General features: G+C 36.6%; 1 protein-coding gene across 3 annotated transcripts in view; it reads left to right on the top strand.

Annotated features, from left to right (window-relative positions):
• MAGI3 (membrane associated guanylate kinase, WW and PDZ domain containing 3) overlaps positions 1-13,858 on the top strand; it is a 300,844-nt gene that overhangs the window by 211,279 nt on the left and 75,707 nt on the right. For all 3 annotated transcript variants that reach the window (XM_033198447.1, XM_033198450.1, XM_033198448.1), the window contains exons 4-6: positions 56-265; positions 5,447-5,621; positions 9,868-9,947. In XM_033198447.1, the coding sequence (XP_033054338.1) occupies positions 56-265; positions 5,447-5,621; positions 9,868-9,947 (465 nt within the window). The remainder of the gene's footprint in view (positions 1-55; positions 266-5,446; positions 5,622-9,867; positions 9,948-13,858) is intronic.

Here is a 13,858-nt window from a genome sequence, read left to right as displayed (position 1 = left end):
GCTCTGACTCTCACTTAAACATTAGTAATTTCAGCTGCTATTTTACTCACTTCAGGAAACTTCTATGGAACTCCCAAGCCTCCAGCAGAACCCAGCCCTTTTCAGCCAGATCCAGTTGATCAAGTCCTCTTTGATAATGAGTTTGATGCAGAATCTCAAAGAAAACGAACTACATCTGTCAGCAAGATGGAAAGAATGGATAGCTCTCTTCCTGAAGAGGAAGAAGATGAGGACAAGGAAGCTGTTAATGGCAGTGGAAATGCAGGTTTGTAATAGATGAACAACTTTTAACTGATCTTCTAGATTGATTTTACTATTACGTTGAATTAAAACCACTAAAATTTTCTACAAAGCATATGAAGAGCAAGTGATGGGATTTTAATTTTTTCGTAAAGGTTGTATGTGGGACAAAGTGTATTTCTGTAGACCATCCTTTAAGCTAAAGTGAATTGTTCCAATTTGGATAAATTAATGATAAACTATCATTAGTAATAAAATATATGCCATTACCCTGCTGTTTAAAATATTTGAGATTTGCCTCTGATGTTGCAATATGGGAATCTTGTTGGTCTATGTCTTACTTTACAGGATGTAAACAATATATGGATGTTTTAGAATGTAGACTTCAGCCTAAACAAAGTAAATAGGGTTTGAAAGTATGCTGGTAAAAATTATCTAAAAGGTTGGTTTATAATATTTTGAATTTAAATTTTAGATTCACTCAAATTTTCAAATATGAGTCCCTTCATTAAATGTAAAACCAGCAGAAATTCAGTGGGGAAGAATCTGCTCATTTTGAGTAGCCCTAATTAATGTGGTGATTGCTTAGAGGGTTATTAGACTTGTAACTGAGAGTATAACTAGGAAACCATAAAATCACAGCTGAGCTTATTCAGTGGTACCCATTGCCAAAATTCCATTCAGAACACTAGAATGTAAACTTCATAGGGCTGAAGTTTTGCTTTTTTTGTTTGCTGTTCTGTCCCTTCCATCAAAAACAATGCCTGGCATATAGTAGGAACTAAAATCCTCAAATTTGCAGAACACATGTCCTTATCATTTTCCCAAAGCACCCTTATCTTTTTCTTCATCAATTATTAAAATTTGATATGTATATTTATTGAGTTAATACATTCATTGTTTATGTCCCACTCCAGAGTGTGAGTTCATTTTTATAGTCCTAACTTTTTACATAGTTATGCCACATAGTGCGTTTAATGTTAAATGGATTATCCCAGTGTATTTAAATGTAAATACTAAAAACAGGTTTTAAAAGGTTTAGGTGAATTCACATCTAATTTTTAGGAGTTACTAAGGGAAGTCATCACACCGTTGAGCCTTTTAATGTTGATACCAGCTCTGCTATCCCACAAAATTAAGTCTGTTAACATTTAAAAGTGCTAAACAGTAGGATTGGAGACCGTGAATCTTTCCCAATATGGGAATTTATATGTTCTTGATTTAAGGGAAAAGAAAATGTTGTTTTTTTACTTCCTAATACAAAGCCTTTAAGTGATCACCGCAGTTCTTTTAGAGGTAAACTTGTTTGTAGTCTATAGTTTATGCTTCATGTAAGTCACTTGTTAAACTGATGTTATATACTCTTTGATATTAATATTTAAAGGGAATCTATCCAAGGCAGTTCGTATACTACCTCTTATGTATAGATACCATAGGACACTTACATTGAATTACATATTTCTTTGTGATAGAAAATATATAGGACATTTAAGTGAAAAAATACAAAGCACCTGCCTACAAACAGAATTCACCTTCTGAATAAGTATGAACTGTAGTTGTTAGTTAACTAATCACGTTGGGGAAATGTGCTTTGTGTATTGCTTTTGTTGTTCTTTGTTTCTTTGTTTGTTTGGTTGTGTGTTTGTTTTGAGACAGCCTCCCTCAGTTGCTCAAGCAGGAGTGCAGTGGTGCGACCTTGGCTCACTGCAGTCTGTCTCTCGGGCTCAAGCAATTCTCATGTCTCAGCCTCCTAAGTAGCTGGGATTACAGGCATGTGCCACCCTGCCCAGATAATTTTTGTATTTTCAGTAGAGACAGGGTTTCACCATGTTGGCCAAGCTGGTCTCGAACTCCTGGCCTCTGGTGATCTGCTTGCCTTGGCCTCCCAGAGTGCTGGGATTACAGGCGTGAACCACCGTGCCTGGCCTGTGTATCATTTTTGAATCCCTGCCTTGAAAAATCAGAAAATTGTTCGGGAGTAGAAATGAGGAGAGGTTAGGTAGAGGTTTATTTGTGCACACCAGTATGTTTATTATTTTATATCTTGCTGAAGAAATAACCCAAAAGAATGCTAAAATGGCCTTGTACAGTAACATATGTTATGTAATAATTTTAATTTTTTTCTAAGAAATGGTTTTATATAAAGAACATCTTCACAAGTCATTGGCTATTAAGCAAACTCCTTTATTCAATCACTTGGAACTTTATTAAGAAAAATATTATAGATTATATACTTGCTTTTGCTTTTCTCCAACATGGTTAGTTCCCAAGAATGTAACTCCTTTCCTGATTGATTTATACATTAGGTACCTTTTGATTTCTATCATTTTTTCTGCATACAAAATAAATCATATGTTTGATTCATTTATTTATTCAACAAGTATGTAGTGAGCACTTACTAAAATACTAAATGCCATTGTGCTAAATGCTAGAAATAAAGCAGTGAACAAAATGGACAAAAACCTGTCATGAACTATACTTTCTGGTGGGAGAGACAGAACTTGCCAACTTAAATGAATAACATACATAGTGTGTTAGATGGTGCTACAGAGAAAAACAAAGCAGAGCAGGAGGTGGTAAGATATGGTGGTCAAGGTTTGCAATTTTAGATAGTGTAGAAGAAAAGACTTGAAAGAATCGAGTGAGTAAACTCAGGATATCTGGGAAAAGAGCATTCTAGACAGACAGAACTGGAGGTACAAATGCCCAGAGATGGAAACATACCTAGAATATTCAGGCAATAGCAAGGAAACCAGAGTGATTGGATACAATGTGGACAATGCATTCTATTGGAGTGGTTGGATCTGAGTGATGGAAGGAAATAGAATAGAACAGTAACCAATAAGATCATTTAGATGATGGGTATGAAGAGGGAGGAATGCATATCATACAGGATCTTGCAGGTCATTGGAAGAATTTTGGTGTTTATTCTGAAATGAGAAACCATTATGGGGTTTTGACTCAAAGAGTAACATGGTACAAACAGTTTCTGACAGGCTTATCCTGACTACTGTTTTACGAATAGGCAAATGGAGGACATGGGCAAAATAGGGATACCAGTTAGGAGGTTACTGAATGTGCAAGGAAGAAAGTGATCAGATGCTGCTGATAACTCAAGTAGGATGGAACTGAGGAATGATCATTGGATATAGCAATGTAGAGGTTATTGATGACCTCGATAAGAATAGTTTAATGATAGGAATTTAAAAGCCTTGTTGGAGTGAGGTCCAGAGGAACTGGAAGAGTGGAAGAGGAGGTAGCAAATATAAACTATTTCAAGGTGGTTTGGTGTAAAGAGGAGAGAAATAGGTTGGCTGCCAAGGAGTAAAGACAATTTTTTTTTTTTTTGGAGAAGGAGTCTCACTCTGTTGCCCAGGCTGGAGTGCAGTGGTGTGATCTCGGCTCACTGCAAGCTTCACCTCCTAGGTTCACGCCATTCTCCTGCCTCAGTCTCCCGAGTAGCTGGGACTACAGACGCCTGCCACCACGCCCAGCTAATTTTTTTTTGTATTTTTAGTAGAGATGGGGTTTCACCATGTTAGCCAGGATGGTCTCTATCTCCTGACCTCGTGATCTTCCAGCCTCAGCCTCCCAAAGTGCTGGGATTACAGGCGTGAGCCACTGCACCCGGCCAGAGAATTATTTTCTTTTTACCGAACTGGGAACATGTTTTTATGTGGATGGATATGATCTAATAGATAAAGAAGATTGGTGATGCAAGAAGGAGAGTGAAAGAATTGCTGTAGGCAAGAGAGGATGGGATATAATTTATAATTGGAGGGTTAGCCATAGCTAGGAGTACAGGCAGTTCTTCCATAGTAACAGATGGTGGAGTCAATGGGCACAGTTGCTGTGTAGATGTGATGGTGGGAGTTTGTGGAAGTTTTCTTCTGCTTGCTTCTGTTTTCTTAGTGAAATAAGACACAAGGTCATCAAATGAGATGAGGGATAAGGGAAAAGTAGTGGATGGTTTAAGGAGAAAGAAGGTATGAAATAATTATCTTGGAGAGTGTCAGAGTGAATCAACTAAAGAAATATGCTATGATCACCATGATCATTAAATGCCCACTTAAAGTTAGTGATCATGAATTTAAAGTAAACTTGTCAACATTGCCTGTATTCAGCTGCATATGCTGACATGGAGTAGGTGGAGAGTAGGATTTAAGCAGAGTTCTGATTTAGCCAGGCAGTATTATGAAGTAAGGTTAGGGCAAAGGAATCAGGAATATTTACAAGGGAATAATTATAGTGGTTCATCATGGAATTTAAGTTGGGTTAGCAGGGCAATGGGGAAATGGATAGAGGATAAAGAATAGTGAAAGGTAGTAAGTAGTAGGGCATAGTTAGATAAAGGATGGTTGGAGTTGAAATACTATAGAGAAGGATATCTCAGGATATATAAGATCTTTCTCAGATTCTCTGAATCTGGCCATTGCCTGTAATTTGAATTGTCATAGTGATATTACATAGCATCGTTTAAGTTTTAGAAACAAGTTTTAAGTATACGAATTGTGAACTCCCTAGACAGTACCCAAATTTTAGTATTCTTACCTACATTATGGGCCTTGGGACTCTAAAAGGATTTTAATATTACTAAACGGAATTCTATTTAACAACAGGAACTCTATTGAGTGTAATTTTTAAAAATTACTATTATTTAAAGGCCAGTGTTAAATGTGTACAAAGTAGCTTAGCATAGCAGGTAAGAGCATGGACCACTTAGATTCAACTCATGGCTTTGCTGTTTATTGACAGTGTAATTATGACTAAGTTAACCTCTCTGTGCCTTAGTTTTCTGAGTCTGTAAAACAGGGAGATTAATAATGGATACTCACAGGGTTGCTGTGATGATTATGAGTTAACTTATAGAAAGCACTTAAAATAGAGCCTGACACATAAAAGGACTACATTAGTGCTGCTGTAGCTGCTGTGGCTTATTAGGATTTATACTGAATTAATTCTAGTGTTGTTTTTTGCTTCTTTCCCAGACTAGCATCAGAGGTGCTATACAGAGTTAGTTGTCAATGAGTAGGGGAAAAGAGTTGAATATGTTGGTTATTTTAAAATTTATAGCAGAATGTGGACATAATAGATAAGAAATTTGCAATATTTACGTATTTGGTATTTTTTTTAGAAATGAAAGGTGCTGTTTGAAGAAAAATGTAACTTTACCTACTTTTCACACTTCTGTTTTGAACAATGGCAGAAAACAGAGAGAGGCATTCTGAGTCATCTGACTGGATGAAGACTGTTCCAAGTTACAACCAAACAAATAGCTCCATGGACTTTAGAAATTATATGATGAGAGATGAGACTCTGGAACCACTGCCCAAAAACTGGGAAATGGCCTACACTGACACAGGGATGATCTACTTCATTGAGTAAGCAAATGTCTCTATCTCTTCTAATGTGCCCTAACACCTTGAGGATTGCCTAAGATTTTTTTAAACCCCATTTTGGACACAAACCTTTTTCAGAAAACTCATTTATTTTTCTTTCTTTAAAAATAGTTTTCATAAAACTGACAGCTGATTTTTAATCTGATTTAATCTGACACTTCATTTTTATTTGACTTGGATAAAGGAATAGTGTATTTGACTTCTGGTTTTATAAGAGCAGGAGGATTAAAAACAGTTCATCACGAACGGTGAAAAATGTAAAGAATAAAGGGTATTTTGCTTTGCTTATTAAAAAACTTTTAGGTAGATTGTCCAGTTTAATGAGGATTTCAAGAATTGTCATCATGAGTAGGAACATATTATTATCTGAATTAAATATTTTCAGTCTTGGAGTTTGAGTTTGATGTGTTCAGGCAGTATAGTTGAATGATGTAGGAAGAAAATATCACTTGATGTCAGAGTAATTGGTACAAACTTAAGTTCACAAAAAACAGTACTTTTATAAGAAAGCACTATTAATATAGTATTTATAGAGAATACTGATTACCACATGTATTAGATCAACCTAAAATTGTATGTTGTTTGTACTACAGAATAATACTATGCAAATAATTATTGGAAGTTTTATCATGAAGAATTTTTATGTTCTCATGTAGCTGTAATTCTCATCTTAAAGTAATTCACCCAAAGGTAGAATATTAATGTAGTAAAGTTATGGAATATAACAATTAAATAACGGTTAAAATATTTGGGTCTGGGTACTACACTCAAAGAACATATACTCAGAAATGAATTTGTAGTGGGGATCTTGAATCTGTTGCCTTAGATATTCGCAATTCCGTCCCCTTCCAAAAGAGTGAGCGTCTTGCTATACCAAATAGGATTCTAGTTTTTAAAAGACATAGATCTTTGGATGTGTAGCGTTCTTTTTACTATAGATTGCACATTATTGATGAGGTTATACATTTATATAAACATTCATGACCACAATTATGTAAAACAAGTACAACCAGGTGGTATATTCTTCTTTACTGACAACTTTAAGGGGTTTGTTAAGGGAAATTTAGACTTTTGACTTTCATGCTGACTTTAGAGCTAAACCCCAAAATAAGGTGTAGAGTCATTAGAAGTAGCTAAAATATCTTTGAAAACAGATTATGAGACATTTAATCTGATAGTACTTCACCTTGCAAACCGGGCTAAGTTAGTAAAGGGGAGAAGAATTTATAAAAAGAAATCTTTTTATAGCTAAATATATTTAAATGGATTAAAGATCTAAACATAAGACCTGAAACTATAAAAAGGAAGAAAATACAGGGAAAAAGCTTTACGACATTGGATTTGCCAAGGACTTCTTAGATGTAACACCAAAAGCACAGGAAACAAAAGCAAAAGTAGACAAAAATGGACTACATCAAACTTTAAAATTTCTGCATAGCAAACCAAACAACAGATTGAAAAAGCAATATATAGGAGAAAATATTTATAAACCTTATATAATAAAAGGTTAATGTGTACAATATAGTTAAATATTTGCTGCTAGATAAAGCTGTTTTGTTTGGTATAACCAATATGGTTGATCTGTATTACTGCTGCTGTTGAAAAATGCAACTGTAGGAAAATAATGTTCATATAAAATAGCCCCTATGGATATTTCTTTTCATTGGAAAATGTTGGGTAAAATTTTAGCAAATTGCCTACATCTGCTAATTTAGCAATAAAATTTTGGATCATGGGAACCTAAGTTAAGCTTTTCTCAAGTAGCAGTTTTTAGTTTGATTTAGCAAGGTATTTTCGTGTTGTTGTTATTGTTATTGTTGTTTCCTGACAATCTGTGTGGCTCCTAGGCCCCTGAGTTCTCATCCCTTTCATTTTTTAAATTTTTTCTCAGCAAAAAACTTTTAAGTTTGGGGAGATTATTTCTCTAATAGCATGAGTAATATAGACTTTCTAGAAACAATCTCACTTTTTTTTTTACAGAAATTAGCTATTATTCGGCATAGTTAAAAAGTGTTCTGACCGGGTGCAGTGGCTCATGCCTGTAATCCCAGCACTTTGGGAGGCCAAGGAGGGAGGAGCATGAGGTCAGGAGATCGAGACCATCCTGCCTAACACAGCGAAACCGCGTCTCTACTAAAAATACAGAAAATTAGTCGGACGTGGTGGTGGGCACCTGTAGTCCCAGCTACTGGGGAGGCCGAGGCAGGAGAATGATGTGAACGTGAGAGGCGGAGCTTGCAGTGAGCCTAGATCGGGCCACTGCACTTCAGCCTGGGTGACAGAGCGAGACTCCATCTCAAAAAAAAAATAAAAATAAAAATTAAAAAAGTGTTTCTATTACATTCTACCAGCTAATATTATACCTGGCAATGGCTGCATAGCTCTGTAAGTAGCTCAGCAGTTAGTAAAGGTATAGAAGATATGATTAATTCCCTGAAACCTTATTGGCTTCATTTTCTAAGAGTGGTCAAGGTACAGATTAGTGAGTTTATCTCATGTTAAACACACTCAGGAAAAATAACTTGTTTACATTCATTGTTACTAATTAATAACAGTTAATTACTTCAGTTAAGTATGACATGGTATTCCAATAATAACTTTAGGCAAGAGAATCACTTGAGCCCAGGAGTTCAAGACCACCATGGCAACATAGCAAGGCCTCTCTACAAAAAAAATTTTTTCAGTTGTTGGGCATGGTGGCGCACCCCTGTAGTCACAGCTACTTGGGAGGCTGAAGCAGGAGGATCACTTGAGCCTGGGAAGTCAAGGCTGCAGTGAGCTGTGATCATGTCACTGCACTCCAGCCTGTGCAACAGAGCAAGACTCTATCTCAAAATAATAATAATAATAACAATAACTTTAATTTATATTTTATTCCCTTCCTTTGTATTTTCTTCCATGACTTTTTCTTTCTTTTTTTTTTTTTTTTTTTTTTGAGGCGGAGTCTTGCTCTGTCGCCCAGACTGGAGTGCAGTGGCGCAATCTCGGCTCACTGCAAGCTCCGCCTCCCGGGTTCACGCCATTCTCCTGCCTCAGCCTCCCGAGTAGCTGGGACTACAGGCACCTGCCACCTCGCCCGGCTAGTTTTTTGTATTTTTAGTAGAGACGGGGTTTCACCATGTTAGCCAGGATGGTCTCGATCTCCTGACCTCGTGATCCGCCCGTCTCGGCCTCCCAAAGTGCTGGGATTACAGGCTTGAGCCACCGCGCCCGGCCTTTGAGCCACCGCGCCCGGCCTCTTTCTTTAATATCCTTTTATGGGAGGCTGAGGCAGGAGAATGGCGTGAACCCGGGAGGCGGAGCTTGCCGTGAGTTGAGATCCGGCCACTGCACTCCTGCCTGGGCGACAGAGCGAGACTCCGTCTCAAAAAAAAAAAAAAAAAAAAAAAAAAATCCTTTTATTTCAGATATTTAAACTAACAGTGTTTGTCCACTAAGCAATGAGATAGTTTTGTTTGGGCATTAGTATCTGCTGCATGGTGACCTGGTCTGAAACTAACTGACTATGACATATAATGAAATTAAACAGATACTGCTCTCTAAAGTCATCTTTGGCCTATATCATAAAATGAAGCCAGGAGCAGGATATTTTTATTCTTCCCTTTTTTCCCTGTGTGGATCGTGCTGATGAAAACTTAGTTTTGTAGAGCAGAATTTATACCTGTTGCTTTTACTTGCATGTGGCAGAAACGGCCACTTTAAAACTCTTTATTTTATTCTCTTTTATTTTAAAGAGTCCCTGATGGCTGGGGCTCTATCTGATTGTTTATCTTTATATTCCAACTCCCAGCACAGTACCTACATATCACAGGCATGCAAGAAATATAGTACTTTTTGAAGGGAAGGAGGAAGGAGTTCAGCCAGTGAGCAAACAAGGTTTTCAGTGCAGTATTGTTGGCTAGGTAATGCACTGTATGTGGCTGTGCGCCCATCTTTTGAAACATTTTTAACTGCTTAAATAGTGTCTGTTATTCCATACTTGGCATTTTAGGCCTTTTCTAAAGTCTTGATTCTCAAGTTAGTGCCTTAACATTACCATTCCTTTATGGAAATTTTGAAGTAGACTGAGAACAATAGGGTTAATGAATGAATCCGAGGAATACAAATGGTGCTCTAGGAGATTAATGTTCAACCATCATATACCTTTTAGTCACTTTTAATCTTTACTTTTGAAATAATTTTCTCCTCCTTTATTTTACTGTTTCTAATTAAAATTTTTATTCTACAGCCACAATACCAAGACAACCACCTGGTTGGATCCTCGTCTTTGTAAGAAAGCCAAAGCCCCTGAAGACTGTGAAGATGGAGGTAGAGATTCAGAAACTTATTCTATCATACTTATTCTCTTAATCCTTTCTTGCTCTTCTTGCTCCAGTAATGGGTTTTCCAAAACCCTAAACAAACCATAATGTACACAAGCAAAAAAGCAGTGGGTGGATATCATAATCAACTGACTGTGGTAATTATGTCATTACATCTAACTTTATGAGAGATTTCATTTCTTTTTCAGGATTACCTAACTCTCTATAAAAACAACAACAACAACAACAATAAAATACATTTGCCCTTTCGTTGACATCTGTCCTGAAGACAGACTTTTAAAATTCTAAATAAATATTTAAAAATTAGGCACATCCTCAACCATAAGCTAGGTTTATCATGTCTTTTGAAGTTTTTAAAGTATACTTAATTTAGTATACATTACAGTAGATATGCAAGTATCTATAGCTATTCCTTAGCCATTTACAGCAGCAGTAGAAATTCAATGAAAGTCTTTAATATAGGCCCCACACATATACACACTTACTTTTTACTGCTTAAAGGAAAAATTATTTCTCTAAGAATCATCAGATAATAGCACTTATCTGTCTTATATATTATAGATTACATTTAACAGTATAGTTTTGAGCTGGGTGTGGTGGCACATACCTGTAGTCCTAGCTATATGGGGAGCTGAAATGGGAAGATTGCTTGAGCCCAAGAGTTTGAGATCACAGTGAGCTGTGATCATGCCGCTGCACTCCAGCCTGGCAACAGAGAGACCCTGTCTCTAAAAACTCATAAATAAACAAAGTTTTAAAAAGAATAGAGTTCTGTAAATAAGTATAGAATTTATTCCATCCAAAATTGTTTGCGATGTCTTTACCTTTGCAAATGAATAAAATTTGCGTTTGTTTTGTATTACTAATCAGAAACTATGTATTAATTGGTTTTTAAAAATAAGTGGCATAAAATGAGGCTCACAGTAGTCCTCCTTGTATTGAAGTCCAATCTATAAAAAGAAATTAAACAGAATTTCCACATATATTGTTCAGCATGATTATAAGGGTTATTAAGAGTATTCTAGGAAGAAGCAATCGGAAAATGGAATTGTTTAAAATTCTCTCTACGGTGGCATCAAAAAAGTTAGATAGCTTGAAACATATCTTCTGAACAGTGTGCAAGTTCTCAATACTAAAAACTACAAAACATAATTGAAAGACATTAAGGAAGACTTAAAATAATTGACAAGAGGCTGGGCATGGTGGCTCATGCCTGTAATCACAGGCAAGGTGGATGGATCACTTGAGCCCAGGAGTTCAAGACTAGCTTGGGCAATAGCGGGAAACCTGTCTCTACTAAAAATACAAAAACTCACTGGGTGTCGTAACATGCGCCTGTAGTCCCAGCTACTCGAGAGGCTGAGGTGAGAAGATCGCTTGAGCCAAGGAGGTTGAGGCTGCTGTAAGCCATGATCATGCCACTGCACTCCAGCCTGGGTGACAGAGTAGGACCCTGTCTCAAAATACTGCTATGAATACCTCTATGCACACGAAGTAGAAAATCTAGAGGACTAGATAAATTCATAGAAACATACAACCCTCCTAGCTTAAATCAGGAATAAATAGAAATCCTGAACCAATAACTAGCAGTGAGATTGAATCAGTAATTTTAAAATTGCCAACAACAACAAAAAGCCCAAGGCCAAGTGGATTTACAGCCAAATTCTACCAGACATTCAAAGAATAATTGGTATCAATCCTACTGAAACTATTCCAAAAGATTGAGAAAGAGGGAATTCTATGAAGCCAGTATCACCATGATACCAAAACCAGGAAAGGACATAACAAAAAAATAAAACTACAGACCAGTATCCCTGATGAACATGGAAAGAAAGACCCCAGAAGCAAGTGCAACAAAAACAAAAATAAATGGGGCCTTTTATAAACAAAAAAGCTTCTACGCAGCAAAAGAAATAATCATAAGAGGAAACTGACAATCTTCAGAATGGGAGAAAATATTTGCAAATTATGCATCCAACAAAGGACCAATATCCAGAATCTACAAGAAACTCAAACAAATCAGAAAAATTAATAAATAAAACCCACCAAATAATGCCACCAAAAAGTAAAAAGTAGACAAATTACATGAATTGACATGTCTCAAAAGAAGATATACAAATGGCCAGCAAACATATGAAAAAAAAAATGCTCAGCATCACTAATCATCAGGGAAATGTAAATTAAAACCACAATGAGATACCACCTTATTCCAGCCAGAGTGGCTATCATTAAAAAGTCAAAAAGCAATAGATGTTGGCATGGGTGTGGTGAAAAGAGAACACTTATACACTGCTGGTTGGAATGTAAATTAGTACAGCCTCTATGGAAAACAGTATGGAGCATTCTTAAAGAACTAAAATTAGATCTACCATTTGATCCGGGAATCCCATTCGTGGGTACCTATCCAAAGAAAAAGAAGTCATTATATCAAAAACTCACTTGCTTATGTATGTCTATCATAGCATAATTCATAATTGCAAACATATGGAACCAACTTAGGAACCAACCTAAGTACCCATCAAATGATGAGTGGATAAATAAAATGTGGTATTGCCAGGTGTGGTGGCTTACACCTGGAATCCCAATACTTTGGGAGGCTGAGGTGGGCAGATCACAAGGCCAAGAGATCAAGACCATCCTGGCCAACATGATGAAACCCCATCTCTACTAAAAATACAAAAATTTGCTGGGCATGGTGGTGCACGCCTGTAATCCCAGCTACTCGGGAGGCTGGGGCAGGAGAATCACTTGAACTCAAGAGGTGGAGGTTGTGGTGAGCTGAGATCATATCACTGCACTCCAGCCTGCTGACAGAGCGAGACTCCATCTCAAAAAAAAAATAAAAAGAAAAAAAGACAATGTGGTATATATATATATACCATGAAATACTACTCAGCCATGAAAAAGAATGAAATAATGTCTTTTGCAGCAACTTGGATGGAGCTGGAGGCCATTATTCTAAGTGACTCAGTAATGGAAAACCAAATACTATATATACTCACTTATAAGTGGGAGCTAAGCTATGGGTAAACAAGTATGTACCAAGTATGGGTACACCCACTACTTGGGTGATGAGTGCACTAAAATCTCAGACTTCACCACTATACAGTTCATCCATGTAACTAAAAACCACTTATACCCCAATATAAATATACATATATTATATATAATATGATATATGTAATATTTTTATGTATAGTAAAATAAAATATACTGACAATACTGAAGATTAATGAGATTTTAGAGCAACTAGCGTTTTCATTTATTGTGAGTGGGGACACAAAATTACCTGAACATTTTTTAGAACTTTTGACAGTTTCCTATGAAGTAATATCTAAAGAGAAATGAAAACATATGTTCCCCAAAAGACTTAACTAGAATGATTATGACAGCCTTTCTCTTAATAGCTCAAACCTGGAAACATCCCAAATATCTATCAAGAAGAGAATGGATAAACCATTTGTGGTATATTCATGCAGTAAAATACTACTCATGAGTCAAAAGAAAAAAGTGTTGATAACACTCAACAACATGGATGAGTCTCAGAAACATGTTGTAAAAGAAGCCAGACACCAAAGAGTAGGTTCTCAATTGTTCATTATTTAAAGCTTGAGAACAGGCAAAACTCATGTGTGGTAATAGAAATCAGAAAATGACTGGGGAGAGTAGAAGTGGGGTAAAGTGAGATAATCCCCCGGAATGCTGTATTCTCCATCTCAATTGAGGTGACAGTTACACAGGCATATCCAATTGCCAGAACTCACTTTTTGTAATTGAACAAGCACTCGATTTTTTTTTTTCCCCCAAGACGGGGTCGTGCTCTGTCGTCCAGGCTGGAGTGCAGTGGCGCAGTCTTGGCTTACTGCAACCTCTGCCTCCCAGTTTCAAGTGATTCTT

The sequence above is a fragment of the Trachypithecus francoisi genome, unplaced genomic scaffold, assembly GCF_009764315.1.
Source record: "Trachypithecus francoisi isolate TF-2019V2 unplaced genomic scaffold, Tfra_2.0 Lachesis_group5, whole genome shotgun sequence".
Lineage (NCBI taxonomy): Eukaryota > Metazoa > Chordata > Mammalia > Primates > Cercopithecidae > Trachypithecus > Trachypithecus francoisi.
The sequence above is the reverse complement of the archived record's forward strand: the minus strand, read 5'-3'. Positions and strand labels throughout refer to the sequence as shown.